This window comes from Cydia amplana, chromosome 4 (genome assembly GCF_948474715.1).
Source record: "Cydia amplana chromosome 4, ilCydAmpl1.1, whole genome shotgun sequence".
In the NCBI taxonomy this organism is placed as follows: domain Eukaryota; kingdom Metazoa; phylum Arthropoda; class Insecta; order Lepidoptera; family Tortricidae; genus Cydia; species Cydia amplana.
Window position 1 is genome coordinate 481,429 of NC_086072.1, and position 15,281 is coordinate 496,709.

At 38.7% G+C, this 15,281-nt stretch overlaps 3 protein-coding genes across 6 annotated transcripts in view; 2 read left to right on the forward strand and 1 right to left on the reverse strand.

Moving 5' to 3' along the window:
- The window catches only part of LOC134663056 (solute carrier family 12 member 6), a 443,704-nt gene that overhangs the window by 230,852 nt on the left and 197,571 nt on the right, over window positions 1-15,281 (reverse strand). The window lies entirely within an intron of this gene.
- LOC134647695 (monocarboxylate transporter 13-like) lies at window positions 5,248-8,551 on the forward strand. Its single transcript, XM_063502050.1, has 6 exons — window positions 5,248-5,355; window positions 5,987-6,113; window positions 6,570-6,712; window positions 6,882-6,984; window positions 7,853-8,020; window positions 8,463-8,551. The coding sequence occupies exons 1-6, from the start codon at window positions 5,260-5,262 to the stop codon at window positions 8,549-8,551; spliced, it is 726 nt and encodes a 241-aa protein (XP_063358120.1). The 5' UTR covers window positions 5,248-5,259.
- On the forward strand, window positions 10,221-11,038 carry LOC134647435 (monocarboxylate transporter 6-like). Its single transcript, XM_063501783.1, has 2 exons — window positions 10,221-10,410; window positions 10,896-11,038. The coding sequence occupies exons 1-2, from the start codon at window positions 10,221-10,223 to the stop codon at window positions 11,036-11,038; spliced, it is 333 nt and encodes a 110-aa protein (XP_063357853.1).

Genomic DNA, 15,281 nt, shown 5'->3' on the forward strand with positions numbered 1-15,281 from the left:
TATCAGTAGTGCTACTTGACAATAGATGTAGCACTGACCGGAAATTCTTATCTCAACAGCATAAGACTTTCCGGTCGATGCTACATCTATTGTCAAGTAGCAGTACTGTTAGTTCCGCTACTCGATACTAGATGCTAATAGTCTTTTTGGTACTAAAACTGATGTATGGAGTGAGCACTCTATGTATTTTTTTCTCTATGGTGCCGCTAACCCCGCGGGAACGGTCAAGCGTGGAAGATAAAATAACCGATAACTCATGTACGAACTCTCAATACATGTACGAACTAGTACGAGCGGAATGCACGAGCTAATAATAACCAAATTACATCATATTTAGATGTCGTTTTGATGTCAAATTCTACGTTCAAAGTGGCCTCCATGTTAGCTTGAAATCATACAAAAATATTTCTTAAATCCCTTCGAGTAGCCGCTTTTCAGCTTTTAAGTAAGATCCCCATATAAACAGTTCACAAATCATTAAGAAACCAATAGACGAGAGTCGTTCGTTATGTTCGGTCAAGTGAGAAACGATTTCGTCTCAATTTACCCCGAGATCCCCAGAGCGTGCTCGAGTCGGACAATTTTACGTGCGATCGATCTAACACACGGTCCACACTTCGCAACACTTAATGGACAATACGAAGACGACTCAAGTTAGACCCTTTATAAAACGATACGGGCCAATTCGAATATGCACCTGACATCAAACCGATACTTGAATAATATTGGAATTATCGGCCCCATTCGAACTTTAAGATACGTCAATTAATAGATCTAGTATAGTATTAGTTTTTAGTTTTAATTTAGTTTTATTTAGTTAAGTTAGTTGATTTATTGATGAATGTACATTTACCTGTTAATTTATTTATTTCATTAAAAATAAGTTAATGTCGAGAATAGATCTAGAAACGATATGGAATAGATATGTCATTGACAAAAGCGACGTTTCTTCAAACAAAAACGACACTTTTGACACTGACACATCTAATCCATATTGTTTCTAGATCTAATAATTGACGCATCTTAAAGTTCGCATCGGGCAGTAGTAGTAGTAGTAAACACTTTATTGCACAAAACAAGTAGTAGGCAGTATATCAGTTAGCTGTCGGTCGTCGCATTTCACTCTGACTTGTCCGTACATGTATTACGAGTGAGACGCCCGCGCGAATGACAGCATTGACATGTAAACGAATGACAGGTGAACGTACGAACGTACGACTGATAGCCTCACTTTTTCCCCGCAAGTTAGAATTTACACATGCATGACACAATGATAAAATGATGTCATTCGATACAGTATATTTCGCTCGTACTTGCCCGTACATTTACCGGCGAGAGAGAGATGCACGATTAATTTATATCATTCAGATAACATTCTGATATCAGTGTACCTGCAGAGAGAGAGAGTGTGTAGCTGCAGAGAGAGGTGACCCCCCCGTGTAAACAAATATCTATGCAGGTGGGGAGTCACCTCTCTCTGCAGCTGAACTGTACATTCGAATCTGTCTGTGAGGCGTCATGCGTGCTCCATTTGTGAGCAATCTGTGACAAAGACGAACAATTTTACGGTAGCCCTGCTGCTTGATGGTCACAGTAATTCTTTGACTATTGAGACATATGCATGCAATAAAGTTAACGAAGATTTATAGGTGTCGGTTTCAAGAGTACCATACGTTTTCTAGCTACAGTGTTAGGACGTCCGATAGATGGCGCGGTTGCAAGGAGCGGGTGAGTGAGTTAACGAAAAGTAATAGTAAGTACAAGTATGCTCTGGCGCGGCGTGCGACGGCTTTGAAGTGCAGTCGCCATCAGTTATAGGTGTTCAGGCTCAAGTATTGTTAGGGTTCCGTACTCAAACGAAAAATACGGAACCCTTATATAATCACTCGTGCATCTGTCTGTCTGTCCGACCATCCCCCCCCCCCTTTATCTCCGAAACTACTGGGTCTAACATTTTGAAAATAATACACAAAATAGTTCTTTACCTATAGATGACAGGAAAACCTATTAAGAAAAGTGCAGTTAAGCGTGAGCCGGACATGTTCGGAACCCTTGGAACGCGAGTCCGACTCGCACTTGGCCGGTTTTTTAATAGATAATAAATACCTACTAAAATAAGGAAAATTGGCAGTCACTATAGAAACGGGTGAGAAATTGTGGCCTTAAAAAAATTACCTATGTGGGATGTAAAATTGACTGCGAAGATTTGCTAGGTTTTACTGTAAAAAAGTTATCAGATATCAGTAGCCAAGCCTTAAGGCTTGGCTGATATTACTAAACATCCCTTTTGGGTTTGCCGTTTGCTTGGCCTGGCTTGCTTGGCCGTTTCAATAGACTACTAACTGTTTTGAGATAGAAAATCTTAATCTATCGAGGAATGTCCTATTTATAAAGGACTAATAAATTAATACAATACGGTAAAGTTAATTAGTCAATAACTCAATCAATCATAAATGCGGTAGCTAGACTATATGCCATAATTATGATCTTCACTTGTTTACTTCAAAGCGGATCGACCGCCGGCCGGTACAGTCACTATCAATTTGTAGATGAATTATGGTTTAAATAAAAAGAGTATAGTTATTTCTAGATGTAAAGCAATTACACTGTGGCTGATATTTTTAACGCGAACTGTCAAGTCTGCAAGGGTCACAACTTGTAAAATTCATACCTATAGATATGATCTGAGAAGGTATGAGTCAGCTGTCAATATAGTGACATTTCTGGATGATGAAATGTCGCTTGTCATAGCTAACAGATCATATCCATAACAAAATGACATCATTTAGAAATATAAAAAAAACGTTTATATTCACAAATATTACTTACCTACAACTAATTACATATATTCTTCTGCCAAACCACAGGGTTGTTTGTTGGCAGACGAGGCTCCTTTATGTTTATGCAAGCTAGGTAGTTGATATATGTAATGTTTGGTAAATAAACGATTTGTATTTGTAACTTAAACTTAGGTATCTACTTAACCCTTACTTACGTACTTGTATGAAAATATAAATTCAAATTGGCCTCCTGGAGTGTGAGTTATCCGCTAATATTGCGGACTGTATTGTACTGGTACAGTCAGCATCAGAGTAGCGGATCAGGCTACGCGTATCTTCTGTTCTCTAACAGCTTACCAAATGAAAGATATGTATCTGTATATTATAGGGCATTTAGATTGCAACTGATATTTTTGAATGCGAACTGTAGGTATCTATCTTTATTTGGAAAAGTATTCAAGGATAGCAGATAAGTATGTTTCAACCACTATTTTTGATGCTGACTGTACTTGGTAGTCGGCTGTCGCATAATATTATACCAACTGACGCGAAAAATGCATAGAATGCATTCGGAACATGCTTTTGATCGATGATCGACTGTAAGATTAGATTTATTTATTTCTCGTAAGAAATGACACAAAATATTACATAATAAAAAATAAATGCAATCACTAGAAGATCGTTATTAGAATCATTTATTTGACAGCTGCAAAAACACACAATATAAATTTACAAACACCATAACCAACAAAAAAAACGGTCAAGTGCGAGTCGGACTCGCGCACGGAGGGTTCCGCACCATCAACAAAAAATAGAGCAAAAAAATCGTGTTTGTTGGGGAGCCCCCCTTAAATATTTATTTTATTTTATTTTTAGTATTTGTTGTTATAGCGGCACATCATTTGTGAAAATTTCAACTGTCTAGCTATCGCGGTTCATGAGATACAGCCTGGTGACAGACGGACGGACGGACGGACGGACAGCGAAGTCTTAGTAATAGGGTCCCGTTTTTTACCCTTTGGGTACGGAACTCTAAAAACAGCTATTACGCTAACAAAGACAATTAAATTACAAAGAAAATAGCAAGGTCACGGCTCAGCGATACGCTTTTTAGCTCTTTCTGGCAAAGCACTGATTCTCTGCCGGAACCCAGGTCACAACAGAGAATATAATTTTTTACGATGTATTTACGTAAGTCGGAAATCGTATAGTGTAGGTAAGTGTTATTATATGTGCATGTCGTGTGATTATTCTATAGATAAAATACATAAATAGTAGGTAAATTGGTACATGTGTACTGTGTGACTGTGAAAGCCCTGAAAAAAAAAATGTTTTTTTGGATTTAAGCTCTTTTAAAGGCGGAGGGATATCATTCCAGCATTTGGTCGCAAGATAACGGAAACAACCGCTAAAGGCAATCGTTCTATGAGGATTAACTTCTAAAATGCAACGTCGAGTAGCTTGTGCCGTGTGGATCGTGAAAAGAAGAAATATTTATTATATAATAAATATATATTAAATATTAAGTATGCGAAATTAAGTGAAAATCGTGCGCAAGACGCTCGCCAATCACCAAGACGATCGTCACGGTCGTAACAAAATCATAACAAATTGCCAAATGAGAATCGGCCTCAAGGACGTATACTGAGGGGCGTATACCGTGGAAGGTAATGCAATCTCAAAAAATGTTAATTGGATCTGAAAACTTTTCAAAATTTCAACTCACCTCTTTTTCAAAACCCCTCGGTCTCCCCTATCATATTTAGTCCCCGACAATTACCAGTTTCCATCTCTGAGTTAATTATAGGTATTAATTAATTAAAAAAGTTCAATCTATTGATTACAGTAAATAAATAATAATAAATAATTGATTCTAGTTCGTCACACACTACTACGTAGTAAGCAGCAGTGGATCCTTCGTAGTTGGGACGAGACGTTAACGACGCTAGGATGTAGTTGATGTTGATGAGATATCTCTTCATATCATATTATTAAACATAGGTACCTATAGCTTACGAGTAGTACCTACTGTTATTACTCATTAAAAGTGTCTAGTAACAAGTTTTGTTAAAGAAACTGCATTTACCGGATTCTATAGATAACCTTTTCGGTCAAATGATATGAAATTTACCAAATTATCGTAATGTGTTTAAAGTGATATTCTCTGTGCGTTCGGTGTAAGTGATGGTTTCATTTGCGACGGCAGAAGTGCGGATAATGTTTTGACTCTGTCATTGATTGTCGGGTGTACAATAAAGATTAACTTAGGTGACTTTTCTAGCTAAGAGCCTTATCTGTTAAACTCTTTGGTTTATACCCATAAGAAAGCTTCCGTTCAAAAGACTTAAGTTCCGCTTTATCGCCTTACGTGTCTAAAGATTTAAATTCATAGAACAGCTACAATACCTATTATTACTACTTTAAACTCTTTGCTATTGAGATTCTTAAATTGAAGAACCTGTATTAAAGAAGTAGTGTCATGGCGGTCCACGAAGCAAGAAAGAAAAGATATAAAAAAGTGCCTCCGGATGGTGGATATGGTTATTGGATTTTGGTGGCGGCTTCTGTGAGCTTGGTAAGTGCAGAGCGTTTTCTTTTTTTACATATTTTTTAACCGACTTCTAACAGATTTTAATTTGTCTTTTGCCTTTTAATATCTTTATAAATACCTACTTCCCGGTTTATCGAATAGTTAAGGGGCCTACTGATTACCAGTCCGCCGGACGATATCGGCCTATCAGTTGTTCGGAACTGTCAACTTTATTTTGTTCTAACTGACAGGCCGATATCGCCCGGCGGACTGGTAATCAGTGGGCCCCTTTAGAATAGAATATAAAGGTTTATTTGCAAGAACACGCAAGGTTTATTGGCACAGTCGTTATCAGAGGACCCTCCCTTTGTTTCCCATAAAGTTTTAAGTCATAATGTATTGTTTTTCATATTATCATTAATCATAAAACAGAAACCGTTAACTTTTCAGGATTTTTGTAAGGTTATAGAGATTAGGTTAGGTTAGGTTTGTTTTTTTGAACCTAATAAATTATGACTAACGAAAATGCGGGCAAACTATAGGTACATTATGACTTAAAACTTTTTGGGAAACAAATAGAGACCCATTGTATAGGAGCGGCCAAGTTGCTCACAAATATCTGAACACTTAACAATAGAGGCAACTTTTAAAGTAAAATAAATAAATAATGTTTCAGGTTTCATCGACAATGTTTTACGTATGTTTCGGAATAATTTACAACGATTTCTTCACCAAGCTTGACATGGGCACGACCGGCATCAGCGTGCTGACGGGGATCCGGGCGGTGAGCATGGCGCTCTCCGGTTAGTACTTAATACAACTCATTTGAAAAAAAAAACAAGAGCTCGTATTAAACTAACTCTGCATCGACTAAGTACCAGACCATACGTCTGTATTTTGTTAGTGTTTAGGGTTCCGTACCTGAGAAGGAAAAAACGGAAGCCTTATAGGATCACTCGTCGAAAAAAACGTAGGCTGTTGTCGATATACAACAAAATATTTTCAAAAATATTAATATCCAGAGGGGAAAATGAGGACTACGTTTGTATGAAAAGGCGATTTCGCACGGGAATTTCGTCTTAAGCGGTAAACCTACAACAACCTCCAATTGAGGGGGGATTTAAATCTTCTCGGGGCAGAGGTGTAGGGTTGGAGCCGGTCTACCTAGCTTTATTTGACGTTCATAAGCGCATTGTAATTATGCCTACTTGAATAAACTATCTTTTATCTTTATCTTTACAGTTTATTATGGATTTCAGGTTTCCTGACAGGCCCGCTCCTGAAAATGATGAGCAGACGTAAGCTGGCTTTCGTAGGCGCTACATTTTACAACTCGGGAATGTTCGGGACCGTGTTCGTCAACACGCAGGCGCTTTTTATTTTCTGTCAAGGACTCTTACAGGTTCCAATTTACTAGATTTTGAACATACCTATGTATTCAAAAATTTAAAGTGTCTTGATTAACAAAATAATAATGATCGCTCGCATAGATCGGCGCGCGCGAATTCTACGTATTGCTATGCCCACTTATTGGCGCGAATATTTATTTAAGATGATTATTCCTTTTTCAGGTTGTTGGTATAGGCTTACTTTATACCGTGTCATGTACGTGTATAAACGACTATTTTGTCGACAAGCGCTTGCTATCCACCGGCATTGTGCAAAGTGTGGCAGGTAAGAATCACGATTAGTTTATTATAACAAATTTGCTGCTGCTGCTGTTTTGTTGCTGGAAGAGATCCCTTAACGGGATAAGTTCGCCTTTGTACACATTTACTGGATGATCTCTGTGTTATGTACTTGTTTTGTGCAATAAAGTGTTTACTACTACTATTATAAAGCCGTGGCCCAGACGCAAGCGGCGCGCGGCGCGGTGAGCGGAAAATCAAGGCCATGTATACATTATGCTCGACCAATAGGCATATTCGAATTTTATAGTTATTCGATCTGTCAGTGTCAAAAGAGACGTTTTTGGTCGAAGAAATGTTACTACACTGACAGATCAGAATTATATCGGAAACAGATCGAATAGCTAAAATTAGAATACGCCTGCAAATGTATGAACGGTCTTGATTTGTGGTTGTTAGAATTGTCTCGATGAGTATTAGTTGCCTAAGAAAGACAACTTCATCACCAATCAGCCGTCGTTTGCCTCCTATATGAGCTTTGATCTCGGACTGTCTAGAACACAAAATGACTAGTGTAATATTTTGCCTATATCTCTTTTAGTCTACATCGCAAACGGTCTAGAACACAAAATGACCACATATAGGTAGGGTAGGTTCGTTAGGTATCTTCAAATGGCCGAAGGCCAAACAGCATAGAAATAGGAGCCCCGCGGCAGCGGGGCTCCGTCGACATCGCTAACGTAAAGATAAACCGACGAAATGTAGGTAAATAAAGGTCTAAATAATTGTAGTCATTTTGTGTTCTAGACCGTTTGCGATGTAGACTAAAAGGGATATAGGCAAAATATTACACTAGTCATTTTGTGTTCTAGACAGTCCGAGACCAACCCCTGATACAAAAACTTTGTTCGCAGCCGCCGCAGTAATGGTGGCGCCGATGATTGTGTCGTGGACCATGGCCGAGTACGGGTACCAGAGCACGCTCATCGTGATATCGGCCGTCGGCATGCAGAGCTACATCGCCGCCATGCTGCTGCAGCCCGTGGCCTGGCACATGAAGAGGGTCGAAATCACGGATTCCGGTACGTACTTCGACGGATGAGAATACGTTTGTGCCATACATCACTTACATTGGTTTACAGGAGAGCGAAAAGAAGAAAACGAAAAAAGCGAACTTATTTATCATTTAGGCACAATGTATGTTATAAAACCATGCAAATATTGTGAATATAGTGCCATACATATTCTATACTTTACGAAATTCGCTCTGCGCTGCGCTGCGTGAACTGCGTCGCCTGCGTCTCAGTATACGCTTAGCCTTACCAGTGTCAACTCTTTACCAAAATCTTTGATACTTATTGGTCCCATAGTAAAATATACTCAGTATGATTTATGAATTCCTTCAAAAATATGGCTATGGGTTAAAAAAAACTATCAATCTTTTGTAACTTGGTTATTTCAAAAAGTACGAAAGTAACTTGAGTAAAATTATGGTCTGAAGACTACCTATATTACTTTTTTCAGAGTATATGACATTGTTGGAGAAGGATGAAGATAAACCATCTCAATCAGGTGAAAACGTCGACAATGCACGCAGTAGGTACGTTCATTGAAGAAAAGAGTACCAGGACCCGGTTATGTCCTTAAACTACGTCCAATGGGCACTGTGAATGTCATCTCGCTTTGTGTGGTAGGGCATAGAACAGATCTAGAGCAGAGCCCAACTGGGGCGATACTACTCCACCTTATAGAAAACCGCTCCAAATACCTAACACTAGACCCTACTCATAGTGTTCCTGCCGGTGCTAGAGCTCAACGAGGGTGCGGAGTGTTAGGCTCGGCAATGCGCATGCAACACCTCTGGAGTTGCAAGCGTCCATAAGCTACGGATACTGCTTACCATCAGGCGGGCCGTATGCTTGCTTACCACCGTCGGAGGATAAAAAATGGTCATAAAAAAATAGAATAACCCAAAAACAAAAAAATAAAAATAAATATCTTAATTTATTTCCTTACAGCGCGGTTGCACGTATTTTTGACTGGGAGTTGATAAAACAGTACGGACCGACTAGCTGCTGCCTCGGTGCCCCGGCCGCCATGTTCGCTGACATCATGTTCATGTTCAATCTGGCGCAAGCTTTATATACTTTAAATTGGAACGACGTGAGTACCGTAAAACTGACCAACTATAGGTACACCTACCTATAAATAGTCCAGTATACTTACCACGCCTGCCTTCGGGCCACTTGCGCCATCCAGAGTTCGGGGTTAACCTGGTTGAACAAGGAGTTGCCAGTATAATTTAACCCTGTGTTCACGGTTAACTCCGAGCTCCGAGTTAGTGGTTAACCCTGAATGGTGCAAAGTGGCTCTTAGAAGTGTCAAACTGACATACCTATTTGCTAACGTCTGCGTAACTTACTTTTGAACTTATGAATCCGGCAAAATTATCTTTGCACCACTGCTAATTTTTCCGGATTCATTAGTTCAAAAGAGTGTGGCCACCCTACTCGCCTGGTCTCAATCCAATGGATTATAGTGTGTGGTAAATCTTAGACACAAGGGCATGTGCTACTAAACACAAAAGTGTAAACGCTCTAAAAGCAACAGTTACCAAAGAATGGGAAAAAAATCCTTGAAGGAGCTGCGGCATTTCATTGAAAATTTTAATAAAACGTTTGCGTTTGTGTATCAAAGCGAAAGGAGGCTAATTTGAAGACGATTAATTTTTGTTGCTTAAAAAGAGTGTAGTTTTAATTTTAATTTTATTTTGTACTATTAGTTACGTAAGTACTTAATAAAATAATTAGAAAAAACGTTGTCAACGTATTTTTAGGCCATCCTGAACTAATATTCGAGTCCGAGGTCTCGCATAGAAAGTATGTCACGTATTACGCTAGCGAATATGTCAGTGTCAAACTTCTTTGTCTGGTGTTCCAGAATCAAGTAAAATGGTGTTTTGCTGTAATCGCCTTCGGGGACCTGGCGACCAGAGTATTTCTGATGACCTTCAGTAAATGGCTCAAGCTGCTGAGCAACCGCTTCATATATTTAGTTGGATTGATAATTGCTACGGCAACAAGAATTGGTGAGGTTATAAGAACTAATAGAAACACTCTTAACGGCGTGGAACTCGAACCCACATCTTTGGATTGCCGGTTCGACCGGTAAAATTGGACCAGGTAATCCAAAGATGTGAGTTCGAGTCCCACGTTAGCCAGAGTTGTTCATCTTGATGATTTCATTGTGATTGACAGCACCTTAAAAAAATATTTTTCAGCCATGCTATGGATTTCTGATTACTCCAGTGTCCTGATAATCCTCGGCGTGATGGGCATCTCACGTTGCATCATCATAGTAATGTATGCATTGGTGGTGGCCGACTATGTCAGGCCAGAACAGTTTCCCTCGGCCTTCGGCCTGAGTATGGCCATTTATGGAGTTGCCAGTATCAGCTGTGGGCCCATTATAGGTAATTAATGAAATAAATATATTGATATTGGATTAGTTCTAAACTCAATACAACTTATGTTGTGGTTCGAAACCGACCTCAAGACCACTGGAGGGCTTAGTCATAGTCACTTTTTTGTAGGCGATATATTTACACATAGTTGTGTGACTACTAACATAAAAAACACTAAATAGTTTCATTTGTTTCCAAAGTCGTACATGGCAGCAACACCTATCTCGCTACAACGTAATCCCGTAATGGATAGTATAGACTCCGCAAGCGCGTACTGCTCGCTGCTTGGTCAAAGACGCCTATTCTCTCTACTTAAAGCTGGGTCCACACTTCACCCAGCTTAAAATTGCATATCTCGAGAAATTGGGATGGGTACCGCCGTGACGGGGTAGCTTAGAGGTCCAGGGCGTTAGCTGCAATCAGACAGTGCAAGTGACGTAATCCTTACGGTTCACCTCTTAAAATACTAAATCTATTATACTTGTGTCCCACAGGCGCCATTCGCGACGCAACAAACAACTACACCATCATGTTCTGGATCCTTATCGCGATCTTCACTGCGTCCACCACGGCCTGGGCCATTGAGATGTTTCGAGAATGGAGGCGGCAGAAGCGAGAGATACAACGAAATAATTAATAGATATTAAAGGAAATTCTTAGACAAATTTTCTAAAATTCAGAGTGAGCTGTGAGGATAAATATAATATTTATTTGTACATAGATAGGTACTTAAATACTTAAAAAAAAAACACCCGTAAGAAACTAAAATGTTCGTGTTTATCACCCGAATAAATGTCCTTAACCCGGATTCGAAGCCAGGACAATCGGCTTCATACGCAGGACTCTAGTCTAATAAAATTACGGTCTCTTCTTGAGAGGTTGTTACAATGATGTCATCAAAGTTATAATATTTCAATGCCAAACATTATAACCTGGACCCGGTGGAGTGCAGCAAACATAAAGTCCACCTTACTGCAATATTTTGCCGCCAGAGTGCAGCACTACCGACTTAAATATACCATAGAGGGCATAGAGTAACTTATACTTATACTGTACCTTAAACTGTTTTTTGGCAAGTTTTCACAGACAATCAAATATGACATTGATACGTCAAGGCGGTTTGTTTACAAAGGGTCTACCGGTAAACAGGAAATCGAAACTCAATCTGCCTCTTTATCGCTCGAATATGCAAGAGTGATAGAGAGGTTAGATAACAAAATTTTGACTCTCTCGTTTGCGGTAGACCCTTAAATTGTGACTTATTGTGGGAGTGGCGCCCCCTACGCAGACTTTCGCGTAATATTTCCCTATTGGTAAAGGTGCGGATGATTGCTTGTATTACATATTTCTTGTGTAGAGACATACATCATCAATAAATGGGTTAATCAACTTTTTCTTGTCACACATTACTATGGTTACGGTCTCCTGAGTCACTATTAAAATTCTAGGTTTTTCGTATTTAAATGAACCAAACTTGTATTTTATCATAGATATAAGACCTTTCCATTATGGGACATCTACTGAGCATGTTAGTAGAACATGGTACAGCAGTTCTTCTGACAATCTATGCTACTATTGTCTCCTCGCTGATAGGACAGAATAACAACAAGAAATAGTTTGATTGACCCAAATACACGAATAATGTCAAATTACTCTTGCTAAGCGTAGTGTAGGTATGTGCGCGTCTGCGGTAGTTTAAAAACCTTTCCCTTGTTTTTTAAGTAAACCTAGACATGGAGTAAGTATTTTACAGAATCGGATACGAGTAATTTGTTTGTTTCGTTAATATTAGCTCTTTGGTGATAAACACAACCACATATGAAGGGTACACGGAAAGAATATGTCTAGTCATTCTGACAACATTTTGAGTTATCGGGGTTTGAGAGGAGCGGTGGTGTGCATAATTAACGATATAATTTTCGTGTGTGTGTGTGTTTTAAAAGTGAGATTTTTTTTGTTTTATATTTGAGTTATATTTATAATTACAGAGGTAACAGAAGCTGTAACAAATAGTTCAATGAGAGCTCTAAATTTTGAGATTAAAATCTATTTTTGAAAAAATTTGACTAGACATGTTCTTTCCGTGCACTGTGTACCCATCATATTATTTTAATATTAGTTTTGTATGAATATGTTTTTTTTTCTATTGATTGGCAATAAATCTTTTTTTGTATTTATGTTGTATGTGTTATTTAACCAAACTTACTAACTACTCAAGTGTTAGCTAATTTTTAGTGTTCCGTACAAAACTTTGTTCACGGAACACTTATTAATAACATGACATAGATCAATAAAAAAAATCACGTGCATGTTCTGAATTAAATGCCATGTCATTGTTACTTTTAATTATAATAATATAAATTGAAATATCATTCTAAATTTAATAAGTACATAATATTTGGCAATGGATTTAAAAGAAAACGGTTCCGGTCGAGATACCTACCATGTATGTCCACCTTATCCAGTCTTGGAGGATATAATCAAACGGAGACGCCATGTCTGTAATTTTCTGTACAAAACAGTCTGCCGATTTTTGCGGGGGAGGGGAACGTCAAATGTATGCGTAACGTAAAAATAGCCATGTCAGATAAACGTCAGTCCATACATTGTGTATGACCGTTGGCCGCCTATTTTCAACAGAGGGGAAAGCCTGTTAATGGCTACTCCGTTTAGTTGTATCCTCCAAGTATCCAGTGGTACCTACCTAATATGGTAAAAAATATATAAGTACATAAATACCCTTGTAATAACCTCAGGCAGTGACTCATACAATCCTGTGATATTTTACTTTCATGCTTATTTGGAGTTCCACGAGTAAATTTAATTAATTTAAATTAGACCCTAAATAAGCTCTAATGAGCGCGGAAAATAGTTATTTGTACAACAAGAGATCAAAGTTTGATATTTCTTCGAGTGCTTATTTTGAAGCTCAAGATTCTAAATTAGTATAGAATCTTTCGCTTGCGCGGGACTCAAAAGCGCACGAGATGTAAATAACTTTGATCTCGTGTAGTTCACAAAACTTTTCATCTCAGCAGTGAGAACATATTAGAGAACCCGAAAATGTATTCCTTCTTCATCACTTACCTATTCACTCATGTTTTCTTAAAATATACCAACAATTAAGTTTTCACCTCAGCAGCTCGAACAAGGGTACATTGCTACTTGAAAACAGTGAGCAAAATCGTATTTTGCTCATTTTGTCTCACTCAGTGAGCAAAATGCGATTTTGCTCACTGTTTTTAAGTAGCAAAGTGCCCTTGTTCGAGCTGCTGTGAAAATGATATTTTCTGAACTGTTACATTAGGCGGCGTCCTACATGTTAGCTACTTACCAGCAAACAGGCCGGGGCCGCGGCTGACGTCCGAGAACGCTTCAATGCAAATAAATATACATAGTTGTCTCGGCGCACACTACGAGTTTGTAGCTTTTGGCACAGTACAAGAACAGTAGTGAATCTTCATATAAAGCCCTTGCTACACGGTCGCCGACAAGCCCCTCAGACCGCGTGGCCTTGGTCTGGACGGACCGTGTAGACAGTTGTTTCCAACAAAATTTGACCAAAACTGACCAAGGTCAGACCAAGGACAGACGGTTAGAAGGCTTGTCGGCGACCGTGTAGCAAGGGCTTAAATGTGCCGCTGCCGGCTTGAATGTGTGCGTGCGCGTCGGGCGCCGTGTACGCACGCGCTGCCACGCACACATTCGCATAATATACGAGGGAATACGGTGGCGGCAGTGTGGGCCGTACCGCGACTGTGATCGCGCGCATTCGAGTACGCTCGCATTTACCTGGTCTTACCGGCCTTAATTTATACCTCATTTATGAATTGATAGAACATTTCATTATATTATATAAATAGAAACCTAGTGCTACTCATAATACGCAAATAATATTTAACTAAAAATAAAAGTGACGACCCTAAGCGCCAACGCAAGAGTAGGTAAATAACTTGCCGAGCGGCCTTAGATTCACTACTGTTCTTAGTATACTGTGCTTTTGGCGTCGAGACACTATAGGCCCGGCCAGGCGTGGGGTAGGGGGGCAAGGGGGCTCCACAAGGCGCTCAGCAAACGCCTAAGGGAGGCCACAGGTGACCCTCGCGCAGGCCATTTTCTCGCGCAAAGATTGGCCATAATAATCCAGCGCGGGACCACTGCCTGCATGATGGGCACCCTACCAAGGGCACAAAATTTGGATAGCTACCTATTTTGAATTTTTAGCTTTAGCTATTTTAATTGTAGTTAGTTTTAATTTTGTATTCATTTTGTTACACTTATCATATAATAAATGAGTTTCCCCAATTACTTACTATTATTTAGTATTTTTCTACTCCAGCACTTAAATGTGTCAATTAAATGACTGACAGTGATATCTAAAGCAATGTCATTTGAATGCTTTGTCTATAGGCTCATAAGATGACTGCTAGCAGTCATCTTATGAGTATAATACAACTGCTTTATTTTTTTTAAAGATACAAGTTCCGATCATCTTGATTGAAAGAGGTATGTTTTCATTTACAATAATAACTCTTTTTTTTTTAAATAATAACTCAATTTTTTTTAAATAATAACTCTTTTTTTTTAATAATAACTCTTTTTTTTTAATAATAACTCTTTTTTTTTTTGCTGCAGCTGTCATAGAAAAAGTAATGTATGCAACAGCTCATAATTGGTTCTTAAAATTCTCGGGTCTTTTTTTACAAAACTCGACTACGTCTCGTTTTGTAACTTCGACCCTTGAATTTTAAGAACCCTTATTATATCACTGTTGCATAAACTACTATTTTATGTCAAACACACGTGTGTAACGATAACGTTAAATTATATAAGTAATTATTTCATTCACTGTAGAATATAAAAGAGTCAACATAATTTTA

Bases quoted from the DNA above. Each gene is read 5' to 3' on its own strand.
- LOC134647435 (XM_063501783.1), top strand. From the start codon at position 10,221: ATGCTATGGATTTCTGATTACTCCAGTGTCCTGATAATCCTCGGCGTG. The intron at 10,411-10,895 runs GTAATTAATGAA...TGTGTCCCACAG, and splicing joins CAGCTGTGGGCCCATTATAG to GCGCCATTCGCGACGCAACA.
- LOC134647695 (XM_063502050.1), top strand. From the start codon at position 5,260: ATGGCGGTCCACGAAGCAAGAAAGAAAAGATATAAAAAAGTGCCTCCG. The intron at 5,356-5,986 runs GTAAGTGCAGAG...ATAATGTTTCAG, and splicing joins TGGCGGCTTCTGTGAGCTTG to GTTTCATCGACAATGTTTTA. The intron at 6,713-6,881 runs GTTCCAATTTAC...TTCCTTTTTCAG, and splicing joins TCTGTCAAGGACTCTTACAG to GTTGTTGGTATAGGCTTACT.